This window comes from Poeciliopsis prolifica, unplaced genomic scaffold (assembly GCF_027474105.1).
Source record: "Poeciliopsis prolifica strain line A6 unplaced genomic scaffold, Auburn_PproV2 SCAFFOLD034, whole genome shotgun sequence".
Lineage (NCBI taxonomy): Eukaryota > Metazoa > Chordata > Actinopteri > Cyprinodontiformes > Poeciliidae > Poeciliopsis > Poeciliopsis prolifica.
This window is the reverse complement of record NW_026562409.1, coordinates 2,812,991-2,834,272: the sequence shown is the minus strand read 5'-3', so window position 1 is coordinate 2,834,272 and position 21,282 is coordinate 2,812,991. Positions and strand designations below refer to the sequence as shown.

General features: G+C 37.1%; 1 protein-coding gene and 1 pseudogene across 1 annotated transcript; both read right to left on the bottom strand.

The window, feature by feature from the left end:
* Nucleotides 1-468: 468 nt before the first annotated feature.
* LOC129373979 (uncharacterized) lies at nucleotides 469-7,696 on the bottom strand (annotated as a pseudogene).
* A 2,532-nt stretch (nucleotides 7,697-10,228) lies between these two features.
* On the bottom strand, nucleotides 10,229-17,169 carry LOC129373809 (uncharacterized). The gene is made up of 4 exons (XM_055051894.1): nucleotides 17,069-17,169; nucleotides 13,355-14,074; nucleotides 10,939-11,102; nucleotides 10,229-10,478 (listed from the first exon to the last, which is right to left on the bottom strand). Exons 2-4 carry the CDS (start codon nucleotides 14,063-14,065, stop codon nucleotides 10,229-10,231), a joined length of 1,125 nt encoding a protein of 374 aa, XP_054907869.1. The 5' UTR covers nucleotides 14,066-14,074; nucleotides 17,069-17,169.
* Nucleotides 17,170-21,282: the final 4,113 nt, after the last annotated feature.

Below are 21,282 nucleotides of genomic sequence, written 5' to 3'. Positions count from 1 at the left end.
CTACAGTTAAATATACACTGCAAAAACACAAATATTACCAAGTATTTTTGGTCTAAATAATCTGCCAATGTATAAAGTACTTTTTCATCAATATTTAGAAATTATTGGTTTAAACCCCTAAATCTCTCTGAAGTTAGTTTTGTTTTACTCAAGTGTGCTAAGATATTTGTGCTAGAAATTAGACAAAAATATCTGGTAAATTTAGTGTTTTTACAGTGAAGGAAGTGGAGATGTCAACAGAAGAGATTAAAAAACACAAAATTTATGTTTGTCAATCAAATGCACTCTGTGTATTACAAGATCCAACCTCTGGGAGGCGCTAAACGACAGGTGATGTCATGGAAAAGACTGAAAACCAAATGAGAAAAAGAAACTCTGATTAACAGGGAAACAAAATGCATTTGCTCCATCATTATGATGAACAAACTCTTTGTTGGTTGAGTAAAAAAAAACAAATGAAAGAAATGATTTAGAAATTAAGTTTTATTATATGTGCAGCAAAGCTCCCTTTACATTGTTTATTGCTTTAATGTTGGATTATATAGATATTTATACATCACTGAATAATAAGTCTGCATATTGAAGTAAAATTATGCATAGCTATATGATTATAATGATACATAACAGTTTATATCAGATTCTCTCTTAATCTGGATCTCTTGATATGAGAACAAATCACAAAACAATATCTCTGCTGAGAAAAAATCGAAGATTCAAATTTACTTTCACAAGAACAGATTTTTTTCTGCTTGGCTGTTTTGCACACTTAACACACAAAGTCTTAAAGGAGAAAAAGCAACAATCATTCAGTTCACACACATTTTATACAACAGAAGATTTGAAACAAAATTACAATGATTGGTTGTTGAAACCTCGGTGGGAAGCAGGTCAGACTAAACCTTTTTCATTTTCGTGTTAACCTCATCACATCAATCCCTTCAGGCAATTCAACTTTAGAAAACTGCAGGTGACTGTTGAGACGTTTCTGCATTTCAGTTTGTGTGGCTGGAGTTTTGGACTTTAAAAAGTATTTCCACCCTGGGATGCCCCTTGACAAAAAATACAATTGCCCCATTTGCTATCACAACCTATTCAGTTTATCTGACCCATCAAAGCTTTACAGAAATAATATCAAAGGTTCCCAACTGCATCGTTTCCTTTGGTTGAATATTGGAATGAGCACAAGATTTACTTTTAGTCAATTATTCATTCAGTATCCAATTTACTGTTTGAAGCAAGATTAAAAGTCAACTTAAACATTTTGCTAAAGGCATAAATCTTTTATTGCAAAAAAGAATGAAATAAAGCAAAAAAATCTCTAAATATTCTTAAAATATAAGACATTTAACATGCATTAGTAATTATAAAGCAAAATCAGAACTAGCTTGTGTAATGTTAAAATTCCTTTGAGACAGGCCAATTACTTGAAGTTTAGCTGTCTAAACAAACCTACATGATAATAAGAAAGTCTGTCTTGCATAATGGACTTCAAATAGGGATTTTTAGTTTTAGTTTTTAGTTTACTGAAAGGTTTGTCCACCAGCAACATTCACAGGAAACATACAGAATGTACATAAATTCAGACTTTTTGTAAATTGATCTTGGGCAAATAAGAGTTGAGAAGTTAGTAGGGAAAGTGGCTTTATGTTTCTAGGATACTCACTGTTCAAACTGTGAGTATCCTAGAAACAGTATCCCAGTCCAGACAGGAGGCTGTTTCTCATTATTTCATTAATATTGTTTAAATTTCTGTCAGTAATAAATACTACAGGTTTTGTGCAATTGCAGAAAGAGCAATGACAGAGAAATGCCAATTGATTCCCTGCAGTGATATCAAAAAGTGTGTTATTGATCAGTTTCACTGGAACATGGAGGTGGAGATCATGGCTGCTACTGACTGACTCATCTGTTGGTCTGGTAAAAGGTGCAGACACAACTGAAACATGAATATCTTGATAAGATGCTGGTGAAAAGGAGACTGACAGACAATTACATCTTACCTAGAATACTTATAATCACACAATACAGTCTATTTACATTTCTTGTAGAAAAACTGGGTTGAAAATTAAAACCCTTTTTGTTGTTTTAGTTTTTCTCTTAGGGAATCCCCACAGCCACAATTTATGCACCCATTAACAGACAGATTGCTCTTAGATAGGATAAAATGGATTCTCAAGAATTTCTCTGATTTCCTTTGTGATCAGTTTGCTGCGACGCAGTGAGTTGCAGATTTTCTCCCAGGCCTTTATCTCTGAGCGCCAAAGAGCAGCTCTGGCTCTGAGGAACGTAGAGACCTTAGTCTCTGTCCCTTCAGCCAGGGCTATGCTGTCTTTGGCAATAAAGAAGATATCCAAGCCAACGAAGAGGGCATTGGCTGCAATAAAGCCGACTCTAGCTCCCTTGGAGAGAGAAAGAGACCCTCTGACTGCTGCCTGACTAATTTCAGGAACATCTGAGGCCACATTGGTTACAGTACCCACTGCTCTGCCTTCCTGTAGAGCAACTTTACCTGCATTTGCAGCATCAGCTGCATCAACAATGAAGTCAATACCCTTTCCAATGCCACATACATTAGCAGCAGTCTTGCCTGCTGTTAAAAGCACATCTCCACTGCTTTGTGTAACTTCAGCATATGGTGGTTTGGCTGCCTCATCCAGACAGTCCTGGATTCTCTGAACACCAAACATAAATTTTTGAAAGGCTGTATTTGCTTGTTTTGTTTGTGCACTATTAACTCCAGCCCCTACTACAGTGGTTACCAAACTGTTCACTCACTGGTTGCTCCAAGGGTCGCACCAGCAATGGTCAACCCCACAGACACACCGAATGTAACTGGAATTAAGGCTAAACCAACGATGGACAGGATCCCTCCCACTGCTCCCACTGAGCTCCCCGCCACACTGGAGATCTTTGCTCCCTTATTCATGCTGTCTAACTGAACGGCACACTGCTCAATCTGATCAAGAAACTGCAGCATCTCAGGAAGTTCATCATTGTACTTCCTAACAAATTCTGAGTAGCTGATCCTCTGGAACAGGAACATCATCTGAAAGTCGTCGTCCTTCCTAGAGAAGAAAGTTTAGTTTTTGATTTGAAACATTGGAAAATCTTTAAGTAATAATACATTTATTGGGTTTTGGATCTTACCTGATTTTATCAAGTTGTTTAACCTGATCAGTCATTTTTTGCAGGTTATTAGCAGTTAAATCACATTCAACAGCAACATTTTCTGTTATTTCCTGGCAAATGTTGATTCTGAGGCTGAGAAAAACAGAAAAAGTTCTGAATGCTTGTTTATTTGAATATTATGAACATGTTATGTACATAACAAAAACCAAGTTATTTCTTGATAAAAAAGTAATTTACCTGTCAGCAAGGTTTTCAAATATTCGCTTGCTGGTGTCTATGTGTTTTTTCAGCTGATACAGCAGAACCTCCACATTGTGTCTTTTGGGAGCAAAGAAAGCCGCTGCATCTCTTTTGAACTCCAGTAGCAGAGGGCAGATCTGTCGTGCAGATTTGATCAAATCCTGAACTTCATCAAAGCTGATTCCTTCAGGCAGGGACAATATCTTGTTCTCAGTGAAAACCTGCAGAGACGTGACTGCCAGCTTCTCCACTGCATTCAAGAAGCTGTAGAGTTTCTCCAAACCCTTCAGTGTTTCTTTCAACACTTCACCAAGTACATTTTCAAGCTCTGCAACACTTTTTACTTTTAATGTTGTTGCAGGTTTCTGAGAGCTCGTCTCTTTGTCCTCTGATTTGGTGAAAGACGGGTCAATCTCACCAGCCCTTTCTTTGATATCTCTGATTTTCTCCACTTCTTTCTCTCTCCATTTCTTCCATTCAGGGAACATCTCACAGAAATCTCTCACAGTTACAATGTAAGTGAGAGTATCTGTGAAATACTGACACAAAGTCTTCTGTAGTTCCAAACTGTAGAAAAGATTACAATAGATTATTGAAACTCTTTGTATTTAGGGTTGGACCAGAGCTACTTGCAGTAACTGCACAGCGACCAAAACGCTGCAGCTCGTCTGCTGACCAAAACAAGGAGGCGTGAAGCTTTTGCTTTTATGATAAAATTTAAGGTTTTATTGATTGTAAGTGTTTTAACTCCATGGGCATTCTTACTTCAGTAAGTTCTTGCAGCCCTACAGCCCACCCAGAGCTCTGAGGTCAACTGACCAGCTTTATTGTCTGTGGCTAAAGCTGGGCTAAAACCTAGAGGGCAGAACCTCCCTGTGGCGCCCAGACTGTGGATCAGTCTCCCTGTGTCTGTTAAACTGACCTACTGACAGAGAGCTCAAGTCCAGATTGAAAACTCGTCTATTATTCCTGGACTTCAACAGCTAAAGAGAAAAGAAAGGAGGTAAGATAATTGCTGCAGCTAAATTTCTCAATTTTAGGGGTTTTATTCATATTATTAGCTTTTGTTATTTTGCCAATTTTATATTTGTCTTATTTTTTTAAGTAAATGTAATTTTATTTCTATTCCTATCATTTACCTACTTGTGATGTTTTGTTTGTTGTGAAGTTGAGGCTGTTATTGATGTGCTATATAAATAAACCTTGACATAAAAAAATTACTCTAAATTAAAAAAAATAAACATTGCCACATCAAACCAAACTCCTCCCAACAAGGAGAAATAAAACTGGACAAAATAAACTCTTTCCTCACAAGTACTGTTTTTTCATAAATATGCTGGAATTTCTCATACATAAATATTTGTTTTACCTTTTCTGAGACATCTTCTCACTTGTTGTGTCTTTAGCTATTAAAAGAAAATAGAAAAGCAAAGTTAGCTTAAACCTCTATAGGTATTTGGCTGCAGATTGGTTTAAAGTTCAATTAAAAGTTCAGAGGGATTAATGTGACATCATTTTTTGATGTTGCCACTTCTGGAAGGTCTACAACTATAAGACTGAGATATCAAGGCAAAGAAAACCCATTAGCTGCTTCTAGGAGGCCCCTAAAGACATTTGGGGGCCACAAGAAATGGTTGAATTGTAACACAGATCATATGTCTAACATTTTTATTGAGAATGGCAATGCAATTGAATTTTATTTAATGCATTCAGCAGAAATAAAATTTGAAAAATAAATAAATGGTACATGTAGGATTTAATTATGTAAAAGTAAAGGTTGCTATCAAGCTAAGTTTCTATTAGCCCTCTACCCCATCTTCTTCAAATCAGACAAAATTGGTGTAAAACGTTTGTGCAGCATTTTTTTTTTGTGTGCAGCTTTGGCTTTGAAGATATGAATTAAAGTTCAAAGGTCAAACAGACCCATCAAATCATGAAATTGAGATGGAAACAGCAGACTAGATAGTTAGCACATGTTTTGCTCTAGTCCTACTTTGTCGTGTTTAATAATACAGTTTGTCTAATAGCGCCCTCTGCTGATCAGAAACTAAAATACAGGATCATTGAGTTTGTTTTGGCAGGTTTTTTATCAGTTCACCAGACCTTCTGACCTAATGGGTTTTCTTTGCCTTGATATCTCAGTCTTATAATTCTAGACCTTTCAGAAATGCTAAAATCAAAAAATGATGTAGGATTAAATTAATAATCTATAAAAATATGAATGACTGAGAGATCTTTTGTTTGCTTCGGGATGCATGTTTTCTTTTATTTCCGGAGAAGCAGAATGCCTGGAGCCACAGCTGCCCTGACAGAAGGACATCAACGACTAAGCGTCAAAGTTTATGACTCGGAGAACCATGGGAACAACATAACAACTGCAGGATAACTTCATTGTATTTAGAGATTTGGGACTCTGTTTGCAGCTGTGTTTTCTGTTTGCCCTCCTCCTATGCAAATGATTTGTAACCTGAGCAACACCTCGATGTAATAAATATGCAATCACAAGGGAGCGCAGCAGCACTGGGCAGAGACAGACAGAGAAATGTCTTTGGGCACAGTTCTCCGTTCAATATTAATGTCTACAGAGAATGTCGGGCTATAGATATGACAAGTATTAACCCCTCTGACATGGATGCAAGAGTGAGAGTTCAAAATATTTGTTATTTTAAAATTGTCTTGGAATTTTCTTTTGGTTCAGCTGCTTTGATGAAGAAAAAAGAGCGTGTTAAATACCCTCAATCCTCATACTCAAGAAGAGAAAGAACAAAATCCCCAAAGTATTAACAGAAAGGTGGACCTGGAGAGCCGATCAAAGAGAACAAAACGGTACAGCAGAGGGACAATCGTATCGGACCGGACTAAAGCAAAAACAACCTACTGCAAAAGAAAGAATCAAAACCAGGAAAACCGGACAAATGAGGCCAAAATCACAGCAAAAAAGCAAACAAACAAAGGCTAACAGAAACTACTGCATGGCAGGTATTTGGAGACGTCAGCTGCAGGGTGGTGGAGCGAAGAAAGCGAGACAAAGAGCGGGTCTACACACACTTACACAGGCGTAGAAAACCAGCCTATTTATAGTCAGACCAACAGCTCCACAATCTAACATAATCAAATTAATTACAGAAAATAAGAAATTAAAAAACAGAAAAAAGTTATTCAACTAAAGTCTTCAAAAGAAACAATCAAGAAAAATAGACACAAAATAATTAGAATGTTCCCAAAGCACACTTAACCTCCCTGATTCACACCGGGTCAAATGATCCAAACAGACTCAGAAAACATCAGATGTGTCAGGAAAAATCTAAAGCTGTAAAATTTAACCTTTGTGTGTTGGCAGTACCTCTGTTTAACCACGAGAGGGAGCTCACATGCCACCAAGGGACTCTCAGGGAATAACTGCACCGATTTCTCCCCCTGCTGGTCAGAGGAGGACTCTGCAACTTTAATAAATGATCAGAGAAAAGCGAAATTATTCAAGTTTCTCTGCTCAGATTCTTAATAATCTGCTCAGAAAACATATTTGCAGGCTCTGTAATCTGAATATTCTGAAACAACCTGATGAGTTATAATGAATTAATTATTGAAATATTTGTCAACTAATTGAATCGTCATTAATCAAAAAAGGTCAATTCCTTAAATAACAGCAATAATTAAGTCAAAATATAAACATTTTGCATCTAATATTAACAAAAAATTGTCTGTAATTATGTTCTACTAAAATTTTGTGGCGAATTTTGTAAATCTCATTAATCACTGTTTGATATAAAATTATTACTCAGTTAATCAACAGATTAAAAATGGCTGAGCTGGTTGGTTTTCTCTCCTGAAGCTTGATGGACGAACCACTGCTGGGTCCCAAAGTCTCCTTTAACGTGAAAGTTACCAAACGTTATTTACTACAAATTAAGATAAACCCGTTCAGTAAATGATCTTTTTTTTTTTTTGTCAAAGTGTTAAGAATTGTTTTGTCTGTGAAAATGTTGCCCTAAAATATGAAGAATTGTTCATCTGCATCAACTGCCTGTTCAGTTCTTAATTATTCAGAGGACCTCAAATGGCCCCTGCGCCACACATTGAACACCCTGGTTTACAGTTATAGACAGAGTAACTGAACTGCTGCTGAAACGGTGAAAACATTCAACCCTGAACACAGAAATGAAAACATTGAGTAATAAAAGAAACAGAATAAATCAAACTTTAATGCTGAATAAGTTCAGATCAATTCATACTCACAGTGCAGCGTCTCTGTTGGTCGACTGAGCATCAAAATAATCTGATGGGAACTTTGTTCTTAAAGGAAGAGGAGGGATTTCTGTGTTTCTGCTGGTTTACAGGAAAGTGAAAGTGAAAGTTTACTGAAAGTAAAAATCAAACCCAGTTCATAAAATCAGTGAAGTTAATCCATTATCTCCAAGGAAAGTAAAATTAATTATTTGTAGCTTAACAGTTTATATCAGGTCAACATGGCTGCATCATGTTTCATCAGAAAATGTTTTTAATGTGAAGAACTGAATATGGTAAACAAAGACGAACAACTTTAGACTCAACCTGGACTTGAGTCCTAAAGATTCAGGTTTAAATAACTATAAATCTCATATTAAGCATCTTTTGCTATTAATTGATTAATCCAAACTAATCAACAGATCAGTCCTGAGCTGCATTAAGTTGGTTTGAAAGAGTTGAGCTTTTCACATGTTGATGTTAAGACTTTAGCTGCAGATGATCAAATGTTAACCAGAGGAATAATGTTACTGCATTCTGAGCAATAAAATGTTATTTTCCTTGTTTGTAAAAAGGATTTTATTTTCATCTTTTGTCTTTAACAAGCTGGACCTGAAGAATCTCTTGATTTACTGAAGTCTGGATGTTTGATAAAGTCGTATTTAACTCTTGGGAACGTCGTCATGTCAGTGAGGATCTTCTCCTTATATTGCATTTATTTTGAGATTAAAGTAGAAATAACAGCAGAAATAGTTTAATGTCTTTAGATCAGTGAACGATGCAGGTTGATCAACCTGATCAATCAGAACCACTGCAGTCTGAGCAGAACGGCTGACCTTTGACCCCTAAGAAACTGTTTTTCAGTTTATGCCAAAGAAACCTTTAAAAACCTTTAATTTACTAGAACCATGCACTGCAGCTATTTCATCACATAAACATAAATCATCATGACTCAGTAAGTTCAATGTCCACACCATCTTTAAGATTGTTTTATAATCGACGTTTATTAGTAAAGAATAGTTTTGCAAGAGTCGGTTACAGCTTGATGCAGCAATCAGGCGATAATATTGAATCAAATAGTCATAATACAAAATAAATTCTACCTAAATACATTTTCCTGAGTCTGAAACTGATGGCGCTACATGGGAGATGCAGGATGATGATGACTGAGGTCCAGCAGGGAGTTTGGGATGAAAATGAACTTATGACAAAACCATTGGGAAAAATAATACCAGAAAACAGCAAATGAACTTATCTTTAAAAAACTTAAAGTTCTCCAGAGAAAACATCTAGAAAAAATAAGTGCAGGAAAACGTCTGCTCTCTGCTTTTGTACTCCAGGTCTGGATTAGTCTTTAGAAAGACGGAAACTAATCATTAAATACGGCCCTGAACATGTTATACATGGTTTCATCTCCATCAGGGAATGTTTCTCTTGGAACAGTCATGCTGGTGTTGTTCACAGTGTAGACGTACTGCTGGCTCAGATACTCCTCCTGCGTTTTGGCCTTTTTGGGTAATTTCCCCAGGCAGGCAGCCTGGTGGACAGTGGCTTTATATTTAGATACAGAAAGAGACCAGAGAAATGACCAACCGACAAAAAAAAAAGGGACCCGTTCCCTGGTGGTTCACCAAGGATGCGTTTCAGAGCAATGAACTGGTCAAACAGGACTAATTATTATCTTAGGGACAAATACAAATCCAGTGTTCCTCAGAGTTTCACCCAGAGGGCAGATGTAATGGCCTATGGGCATTACAAGAACAAATACACAGGTGAGTCAGGATATAAAGTCAAAAGGCTGGGATCCATGGGTTGTGCTGCTCATAGTTCTACATTTCCACCAATTCCTGCTTCCTGATGAATGTGCAGCACGTCGATCAGACACCTCTCTGAGAGGCTGTCAGGAGGTCCAGCGCAATGCGGTTTTGCAGAATGAAGTGACTCAGACCTGAAAGTTCCCATTTAAAAAAATGGAGACTCGTCACCAAAAACAGCCCTGAACATATTAAACACTGGACCGTTTATATGGAGAATCGTTTCTCTTGGAACCGTCATGCCGGTGTTGTTCACGGTGTAGGCGTACTGCTGGCTCAGATACTCCTCCTGCATCACAACGTTTTCAGGTGATTTCCCCAGGCAGGCAGCCAGGTGGACGGTGGCTTCATAGTTTGAGAAAAAGAGCACCAGAGAAATGGCCAACGTGATGGTAAAGAAGGGCACTTCGCCGATCCCAAGGTCGAGGTACGGGACGAGATACCGGTTTGATGCTGGTGCACCACATTCTGCTGCTAGAGCAGTGAAAGCTGCAAACGCAGGGTCTCCTACTTTTGCTACTGGACCAACCGTGATGACGGGGACGAGTTGAAGTCCAGCATTCTTCATGGAGTTCCAGATCGGAGGAAGGATAAATGAAGTATGGGCTGCTGGAGGAAAAGGGCATAGGTCAGGATCGGTGCATCTAAACAGTCGGTGGTCAGGCTGGATGCTTCCTTTAGCGATGCTATAAGCCGCGTTAGCATACAGGAGGCAGTTCCAGGGAGAATACAGCAGGACGTCTTTGATGGACGGCAGAGGCAGCATAAATCCTGCAGGAATCATTCGGTTGTCAATCGAACCATGAGCCAAGAAGATCAACTCAATCTTCTTCTTCTCCCGATCCTTCTTTCTTCTTCTCCTCCTCCTCATTCAGCTTTTCTTCTATAAATTTGGCAAGATTTACCAGATGGACCAAGATATCAGACTCTGCGTTTTCTCTCAACCACTGTTGGAGCTCTGGAGAATGAGTGTTATTAATTAAGTGGTCAATCAGCTCTTTCTTCTCATCTCTGGTCATGTTTTCCTTCTGTATGATGTATTTGATTCTCACCAACTTCTTAAGAGCTCCTCTGCAAAAAGATTTAAAAATAATTTTTCCACAAGTTTCTATTTAAATAAATTTTTATACTTTTACATATTTTCTTTCACCCATAAAACTTTCTGGTGAAACATTTTCAGACAAAAAAAAATTCTGTTGTCCAAATCAAACATCAATATTCTTTTTTTTTTTTTTTAGACAGAAAGTAAAAATTTGCACAAAACTGCCAAACATTCAACCATCTCTATTAAATCCAAATTTTAACATTAAAATGATTTAATAATCATTTTGAAATTATGGAATAAAACAATTTAAGGTGGGTTAAAGTCTCCAATGTCATTACATGTTTAGTTCAAGTTTTTAGAGTCAAAAAAGAAAAAAATGGAGCAATACTTTAATGGCACTTTATTTTGTTGTGTACAAAATGTTTACAGTGACATAAATCTGAGGAGTTGACAGTTCAAACAGGAGATTAAAATATGTTTTCATACCTTATTTCCTGCAGTTCTTTCTCCGTCTCCTCGGCGCTGCTCCGGACGGTCCTGGCATTTTCCCTCAGAGTCTGACTGGCTTCTGTCTCGATGTTGTCGAGGTTTTGGCAATCACTAACCAGCTCAGGAACAGAAAACAAAAGCCCGACCGCTCCTCCTGCCATCTGAACACAACACATCTGATTAGACAGCGTTAATCAGAGCGGGCACAAAAAAAAAAAAAAATCAATGCAAAAATTATTTCAAACTTAGAAATGTGTTGAAAAGTTAATCAAGTGTAAAATGGTCAACTTGACATAATGTAAAAAAAATTACGTTTCTCTTATAGTTGCTCAATTAAATTAGTCTTTTGAACTCGACATTTAAAGTTGATGCATTTAAACTGAGTCCAAGCAACAAGGAAACTAGACTGAATCAAACGGAGTCAGGATGTTTTTACAGTGTAGAGAGGCGTAAGTTTTTCCTTCATGTTTATAAGAAGCAGAGGAAATGTTTAGCAATCTGAAGTTAAATCTGCCGAATCTGCTTCACTTCATCTCTGTTCACTTCTTTGAAACTTTCTCAATTTTTTAAAAAAAAGTAAATATCTTTTCTGTGGGTGAAAAATAACAGACTGCCTGAACTAAAGTAAAAAACAATACAGATGTAAACAGTGGCATGTATAAAATGTTGAGTAATTATGCTCAAACTTGCATAAACTTTAGCTCATTATCTTGTCTAATATTTCCAAATTCTTTAAATGCAAACTCAATTTAGTCAAATAAGAACAGAAATAATAATAAAGTTAAAGAAATGTACATTTCAGTAAAACTACTCTAATAAATACCTTTATTTCCAAAAGGTTATTCTAGTCGGCTCATATTATCTGCATCCAACAGAATTATTCAACTCAGTTGGTTTTGCGGGAAAAACTGCAAATGTTTTTGCCTTTTTTCTGGTTTGCTGCCATGATTCTAACAGACCTGTTTCTGTTGCAGGTGTAAAACCAGTTCAAGTATCTTCATGCTGCGTTTAGAGGCAGGTTGGCAAAACACCTTAGGAGTAACAATGGATTAAACTGTTGTGGAAAAAGTGAGCATAGGGAACAGATACAGGAACTGCAGGAGCCCCTAATGTATCATGTCAGGATAGGAATAATAGAAAGTTGGTCACTCTGAGGTAAAAATAAAGATAAAAACAGCTTCCAGTCCAGCGGCGGCTGTTGAACTTAGAGGAATAAATTTACTTGGCTCGTTAATTTTCCTCTAGTCTCCCGGATCTAGGGACTCTGCATGCACAGTGGAAAGCACAGTGAACAACCATTCAACATCAGACTTATCTAGAGTTTTATCCAGAGAATTCAATGCATACAGAATGTCACATCAGCATTACACCCAGATTATCAAGAAGTCCAAATGCATAACAAAACATACAATTACCTGCAACGAGTTGGAAAGGAAAACACAATAGGAGAAACACAAGAATGTATTCTTGGGAATTGTTCTCACGGCTGCAAACAAAGCAATTCGTTCTTCTGCTGTAAAACAGACATTTTATGAGGAGGTGTATTCCCTTCATTTAAATGTATGCATTTGAAGGTGTGTCCTCCCCTTGTAGGGATGTTTAAAGTTAATTTTATTACCTTCTTTGAGATTTGTTCAAACCCAAAAGCAAATATATGGAGAGAACCAAGGTCATTCTCAAACAGGGTCTTCCTGTACCAGTGTCCTCCTTTAAACATGTCAGACCAAAATTTATGACCTGCAACTAGACCTGGTGGTTTTTCTGCCTCAGCGATTCAACAAGAAACTGATTACTGTTATACACAGAAATCCGGTGTCAGATGATAACTATGAGTTTGGATCTAAAAATTGCAGGATTATCTACTTTTAGAAAAAACTCTTAGAATACCTGAAATATTTTACTTCTAAAACTTTAGTTTCCTACTCCTGTTCTATTTTAGTAATCTAAGATGCATGCAAATTAGTATGATTAGACACCAACTAGTTCAGAACATGCTGTTAATACCTAAAAGAAATATCTTAATACATTTGATTATACTTCTAGAAGAATTGTTTTCTAAAGGTTTTAGTGTTTTACTGAACTCCTAAACAAAGAATTTGACTCATCTTGTGAACACAGACCCCCTCTGACCTCTGACCTATCTGCTGGTACAGCATCTGAAGGCCCTCTTTAGTAATTTATGCAAGTTCAGAAAGTCAGCAGTTGTTTTAGTTTGAATCTTTATCCAAATCTACCAAACTTAAAATCTACTCAGAATATTCATGCTACATCTAATATTTCATATGCACAAAGATTAACCGTTTCTAAAATTAATATAATCAAACTTATACTCCCAACACGGCCCGGCTGACTGGGTGGGCGATGCCCCCAGTGCTGCCAGGTTTTTACCTACTGGTGTTAGATTCTTACTTACATTTCCAGCTGCTTTTGAAGCCGCTTTCTTCCCCAAAGAAGAAGCCGCTTTCTTCCCTCCTTCTTTGGCTGCCACAAACAGAGCTCTTGTAAGGATTTTGAGACAAGCTGCGATCAGAAGATCATTGGCTTTGAGCCTCTTGAACATGTTGATACGCGGTAACCCAAACACCGCGCTGAACATGATGCCAGTGACGTCCAGCCCTAACTGTCTGGCCATCGAAGTCATGAAAAACTCCATAACGTTGCCGTCAACATCATCTCCTCCACCACCACCAGCAGCTGAACCACAATGGAAGCTGGACGCTTGTTGTTTCAGTGACTTAATGAGGTTTTTCATTTCCTGTTCAAGACTCTGTAGCTCTTCCAGAACCTTTTGGGCTTCCTCCATGATGTCTTTGGACTTGCTGGCGCTGTACATATCAGAGCCAACACTGGTTACCGCACTGGTCCAAGAAGCCAGAGCTCCTGCAGCTCCCACTGCAGCCATAACAGGAAGTGCTGCTCCACCGGTCAGCAACGTCAACACGCCCGCCGTCGTCATGGCGGCCGCTCCCCCCACAGAGACTGAGCTGCCGACCACTTTGGTCACGTTGGCGGCCTTCACCGCTTCCTCCAGCTCATCCGCCAGGTTCTTCAGCTTCCTGGAACATTTCTTCTGAAGATCCACCCATTCATTGACTTTACGTACGAGAGCATCAGCTTCACTCATGATGAAGATCTGCAACAAGAGCAGGAAGGTATTATAGCTATTATAGCAATTAATCGGGATTAATGTCAACTTAGTAATCAATTAATCAATAACTGGAGAAAAAGCAAAAAAAAAGGCATTTGCTGATAGAAGAAAATAAACAGTAATGTTTTAGACAAAACTGTACAACCTAAATTTGATTATTTTGACAATTGATCATACTAATCACGATTAATCAATTATTCGAATAAGTGTGAACTTATTTAGTGATTATAAATTGGAGGGAAAAAAAGTCAGCATTCACTGAAAGACAGGAGTCAAAGTAGTTCTTGCACCAAAACTGATCATTTCAATACAATAATTAAATCAGATCAATTCTGATTAATCGACTACTGAAATAATAGTCAACTTATAGCAATCAACTAATCCGTAACTGAAAAAAAAAAAAACGACAAAAGGAATTCACCAAAACAAAGGAGTCAGAGTTGTAATTAAAAACTGTTCATAATAAAAATCAGTTCCTGATCATTTCGATCAAGCAGATTTTATAAGTAAGACAATAATGTAAAAAAATAAATAAAAAATTTGACATGGAAAATTTTCCCCTTGATGTTTTCAAAGTGTCCTTCGAAAACATCAAGAGGGCCTTTGACAAAAGATTAAGAAAATGGCTGCATATCAATTAATCAGTTGATCAATTAATTGATATGTAGCCAAAGAAGAAGCCATAACAAAAATACTCAAGAATGTGGAATATTTCATCCTGATGATGGGAGTCAACTGCCTCTTATCAGAAGTGCAGAGAGGAGAACTATTGTTTCACTTTCCTGTCAGAGAGGGAACCACCGGATCCGACTCGGCCCGGTGTTATGCCGAGAAATGCATGCCTGCCGAGAATTGCATCCCCTGTCGCAGGAGCGCGCATCGCTCTAAACTCTCGCATATTGATGAGTAAACGTGCTGAAATCCGACCGAAGAGGAAACTTTTAAAAATATTCGTAACATTATCACGTTTATTAATCATGTAAGCGCTAAAATGGGTTTTATTTCGCAAATTAAAATAAACACAGATTTTTTCACGTTTATTGAGCCATATTTGTCGAACGTTCTTCAGTGTCTGATGAACAAGTTCTCCGCAGCTGCTTTGAAATTCCAAGATTTTTCTTTTAACACCATAATAGCTTAAAACTTTACAAAACCGAGGCCCAATTACGTAGAACATTTTATATCACGCTTAGCTGTCTAGTGTATTAATGTAGGGGAGATGTATTTTAATTTCTGAGCCTGCTAATATTTGCATCCCCTGTCTATTGTCCTGTTCATATGAAACTTATAGTGGTAACTCAGGGAACAAGTGTCATTATGTAGAAAAAATATAATTTCCAAGTTAGCAGGGGATGCAATTTTTGGCAATATGGATTTCTAGCTTGCCAAAAATTGCATCCCCCCTGTTTTCATCAAATATTGTTGATATGACATTAAATTAATACCAGTAGTTCATGGAACTACTCTGGTCATGTAGAAAAACGTATTTCACTCTTTATTTCACCAAATTAGCAGGGGATGCAATTTTTGGCAATGTGGATTTTCAGCTTGCCAAAAATTGCCGGAAAATGCATCCCCCTGCTAACTTGGAGAAACACAGAGTTGAGAGGTAAATAACTTGTTCTACATCACCAGAGTAGTTGTAAGAACTGCTGGTATGAGTTTCATCTCAATTGGATCATATTTGATGAAAACAGGGGGGGATGCAAATTTTGGCATGCTAGAAATCCATGTTGCCAAAAATTGCATCCCCTGCTAATTTGGTGAAATAAAGAGTTAACTGAAATACGTTTTTCTACATGACCAGAGTAGTTCCATGAACTACTGGTATTAATTTAATGTCATATCAACAATATTTGATGAAAACAGGGGGGATGCAATTTTTGGCAAGCTAGAAATCCATATTGCCAAAAATTGCATCCCCTGCTAACTTGGAAATTATATTTTTTCTACATAATGACACTTGTTCCCTGAGTTACCACTATAAGTTTCATATGAACAGGACAATAGACAGGGAATGCAAATATTAGCAGGCTCAGAAATTAAAATGCATCTCCCCTACATTAATACACTAGACAGCTAAGCGTGATATAAAATGTTCTACGTAATTGGGCCTCGGTTTTGTAAAGTTTTAAGCTATTATGGTGTTAAAAGAAAAATCTTGGAATTTCAAAGCAGCTGCGGAGAACTTGTTCATCAGACACTGAAGAACGTTCGACAAATATGGCTCAATAAACGTGAAAAAATCTGTTTATTTTAATTAATTTGCGAAATAAAACCCACAATTTTAGCGCTTACATGATTAATAAACGTGATAATGTTACGAATATCTTTAAAAGTTTCCTCTTCGGTCGGATTTCAGCCCGTTTACTCATCAATATGCGAGAGTTTAGAGCGATGCGCGCTCCCGCGACAGGGGATGCAATTCTCGGCAGGCATGCATTTCTCGGCATAACACCGGCAGAACTTAGATAAACCCCCTTTTGCCCCCACAGTATCTTTGAGGAAACAGAAAGTAAAAGTGTAGATTGGACTTTATACTGAACTCCTGCAGGACAGATTTTAATTCCTTTAGAACTTCTTGTTTGTTATGTTAACAGGAAAGTTATTGTTTATATGTTTCAGAATAGAAAAAAAGAGCCATGTATAATTATTGATGCTAATCTTAAGAAAATTGCTCAATTTTATCTTTGCTTCCTGTTTTATTTCCGTTTCATCAAAGTTTTTATTTCTGAGATTAAATCTGCTGCTTTTATCGGCAAACAATGAAATGTTAAATATTTCAGATTAAGACCAGTGGCGCATCAGCACCACTGAATAATATTGCCACCCATCCCGTAAAATACGACGTCGTCACATATTTGGCCGTTAAATGTGCGTCCCGTATTGAACCGATGCATAACTGTCCGATAGACACGCCTCTAACAAACACATCAATACTAAGTTTAACAATAACAGCCAAAATTAAGGGCAGCTTACATGTCGTGGCGGGAGCTGAAGGACCCCTGAACGCTACGCAGCCGCGGTGACCCGCTACCAACCCGCGTCTTTTTAAATCTTCCTCTACCCGAGTTCATGTCCTTCGAAGGAAAAACGCTTTAAAAAGTGCAGACGTGAGTGAAAAGACGCGCATTATAAGCTGAACAATTTCAAATAAAAAATGGTTCTGAAATACAAACACTTCAAAATTAAAAATGTCTCAAAAATAAAATTTTATTAAAAAAAGATAAAATCACTACTTCAAAATAAAAAGTAAAAAATTATTTGAAAATGGAAACACTTGCTTCTGAAAATTTTTGTAGTATTTTTTAATGCATGAAAGTTCTATGCTCTCTCTGACCAGCTCAGTTTCACTCAGCTGGTCAGAGCATAGTGTTAATAACTCAAAGGTCATGGGTTCAACCCTCATTCTAACAAACTAAAACATAATTAAATGTTTCACATTTTCATTTCAGCTTTTATTTTATCAAATCAATAGATTTCTGTTGTCATATTCAATAAATATATCTAAGTTCAGTAACGTAAGAAAAACACAATTTCATGATTTTTCAGTCAGTATTTCATGGGATTTTACACACAAACTAATAGTGAGGAAACAAAACAGACTTTACTCACAGTTTGTTGCTGTTCTGCTTCTGTTAGAAGAGTTTCTGGTCTCCACACGGCTGCTTATAACGAAGATCTGCAGGCAGGAGGCGGGACGAGCAAAGGGGGATCTCTCTCTCTCCTTGAACCCAAAGGACAAAGAGCAGACAGTGCAAGAAATATTTAGTAATTTACAGTTGGTGCAGATTCTGAATACAACAGTAAACAATTAATCGATTATTAAATTAGTTGGCAATTATCTTAATAATTGATTAACCATGATGAATCTGATGAATTGTTTCAGCTCTAATTAGAATAACGTTATTTTAGAGCAGGGGTGTCCTGCAACTCCTGGATGTCTCCCGGGTCCAACACACCTGAATCCAACAGCTGAATCACCTCCTAAATGCAGTCAAGTTCTCCAGAGTCCTGCTAATGACCTCATTATTTGACTCAGGTGTGTTGAAGCAGAAAAACATCTGAAAGTTGCAGGAGAGTCTCCTGAGGAGACTGACCCTCCAGGACCAGGAGTTCCCACCCCTGTTTTAGAGTAAAGTCCTGATTCTGTGGTCTGGAGAAAAATGAACCCAGTTCAGCTTTAACTGGGGGTTTCCTGACAGAACCAGTAAACATGATGTCAGTCCATTTCTCAGGATCAAACTGCTTCCTGGAACACAAAAGTGAAAGTACCAGTATAGCACACAGACCATCTTTCTTTATCTCTGGGTCTTTTTTTAGTTCATTTGAAGCCTTGGAAATGTTAAACAAAAGTTTGAATTTAGCTTAGGAAAAATTCTAACATTTTTGCTTCATTGCAAGCATACTGTTACATGTGCTGCAATAATTAAATTATAACTTTGAACCACGCTGAGTTTTTCTTGGATTAAAATAAGAGAAAAAAGAGAGATGGCACAGCTGAGGAGCTGCCATAGAAAAACTGTTATCTCAATGAGGTGAAAGTTCACGCATAAGAAAAACATGCACAGAATACCACTGGTCAGCTGCAGCTGGCTCACCTCTCTCTTTATAGCTCACGTGTTGGGTGGGTGCAGGGTCAACCAAAGTTCACAAGTTTCTACAAGAGGAATCGATGCAAAGACAGGAAACTCAGCTCAGAGGATCTCAACATGTACTGGAAACTCATTGTTCGGGGCGGCAACAAAAATCTGCCTAAATTAGCAGCAACCTGTCTGGCCAATCAGAGAGCTGCTCTCAAGTGGCTGAAAGGAAATGAGGAAAAAGCAACAGTTGTGATTGGTGAGAAGGATCTAAACTATGAATTCATTGGCTTCTGAGTTTATTCAGCTTCATTTGCTTTGGCTCAGCAAAACAAGATGTCTGTTGGTGACGGACGGTCACAAGCTGAGATCTAATTAAAGAGTCCGCGCCATTAAGCCCGCACATCTACACAAATATGCACAAACATTAACTTCCTTTTTTTTTGCAGTTTGAACCGAGGCGGTTCATCGTGGGTGCACACCGAAGCGGTGTTCCCGTTTCGGTTGGCATTCATAATCTGTTATTTTCAGTCAAACATTCGGGAAAATGTTTTCAGTCAAATGTTTGAGTTTAGTTGTTTCCGGTTTGTGGTGCTGTCATCACAATGTGCTGGTTGTTCTCTACAATAGTGTATTTTTATAACAAATTTATTTATTTTTTTCTTATTATTATTTTGTATATTTTAAGTGTTAATTTGAGTTGGAAGTAATTGCTGAGTTTTTTTTTTTTTTGTTTGTTTTGCTTGATTGGACTTTCTGTGGGCGGAGCCTGTGGCTTTAAAAGCAGGGTTCTGTTCCACAGGGTGGCAGTCTGCACCTAGACTCCAGAGATGCCACACTGGAGGTGATACACTTACACTTTGAAGGTACTGCTGTGCTGTTTTGATTTAACCTGCCTTGGACATCTTTTTGTAAATATTTTGCACCTGCAAAACTTTGATTCACTGTACTGACAGAAAATAAATGTCACTAAAGTAATCTCTGGCCTTGGCCCGTCATTTTTGTGTGTGTGGTGGCCCAAGTCATAAGAGAACCCCATCACACTGTTGGATCTTCATCATTTTGCTCAGCTGCGTTTCCATTGGCCATAAAACCGAGTAAACTGGAATTATGGAAATAAATGTGCATAATTGAAACTTGGCAACTTTACAAAAACCCAAAGTTTTCCAAAGTTACTGTATTTTGCAAAACTGCAATAAAAACTGTTTTTTCATACAACTGGATGTTACTACTGCTGGAAACGACAAAGAAGATGAGAGGAAGTGGTATAAGGATGATATTTTTAAATAGTTTATTGAATAAACAAATGTATTCCCATGCAATTTTAATTGTGGCTTTTATTTAATGGAAACACCACAATTGAAAAGTAGCATTTTATTAACAGTGGAATATTGACAACATTTTGCTCACATTGGTCATGGAAATGTCGCCATTTCTGTGAAGACGACGACTCAAAGCAGCAGTCGGATGTACAAATATGAAACATTGAATCCTTTAGTTGTTTAAAACAATGTAATATGAAGAAAATATTGAAAATAAGGTCAAATTAGATTTTTTAAATTTAAGTGTTTTTACAACTAAGTTTAAATTATAGTTTATATTTTCTATTTGAATAGATTAAAAAGGTCTAAATAAATTAATCTGAACTCAAATCCAAACATAGAAAAATTTAAGTATTAAAACAGTTTTCTACGTGTTGTTAGATTCTAAAATCTTCACTGCTACCAATAACCCAAAACTGCTGTTATTTGCACATTTTTTACACAATTGGTGTAACTTGAACTTGATCTAAAAGATTTACTAGATTATTAGGGAACAGAACCGCCGAGAGGTTCTGGTAACATCCAGAAAATACAGAAATTAAGAGATATGCTTTACAGATTCACGATTTTAATGTTTCATAATGTCATTTTTATTATGTTTAGTAACTAGGAATACAGCAAAAGCAGACAAAAAGTCATTAGTATGGTATTTTATTTATTTTTATTCACATTTGACCCTTTTACAGTAGCTAAACCAGAACCAGTACCACTTCAAATCTTTATGGATTTTAGATGTAAACAATTTTTTCTCCACAGGTTCTTCAATCAGTTCTGGTGTTCCACAGGGTTCTGGACTAAGACCCGTTCACTTCCCTGTTTGTGTTTTTCTGGATAATATCAGCAAATATTTATGCACAGTGAAAAATATCACCAAGTATCTTTGATCTAGTTTCTGTTGCAAATATATTAGCAAAATTTAAATAAGATGAAACTAACTTACAAGTAACTTTTCAGATATTGGAGTTAGATCTACTGGCAGATTATTCCTCTTGTAACAGGAAAAATGTCTTGTAAGTGAAATAATTTGCCAAATATTTCTAGCAGGAGCTTGACTCAAAATACTTGGTAAGATTTTATATTTTTCAGAGGAGAAATGTTGATGATTTAACTGTAAACCTGAGAAATCTGACGGTTCTGAGACTTTAAGTTTGTCTTGAAGACACAAAAAAAGAGTATGAAATTTTTTATTTATAGGTTTTTAGCGCTGCTAAAAACTGAAATCTTTGTTTTCAGATTGAGTTTGTGAAGAACCTGGAGGTCTACAGATATAACGTCATAATGCTTAGAA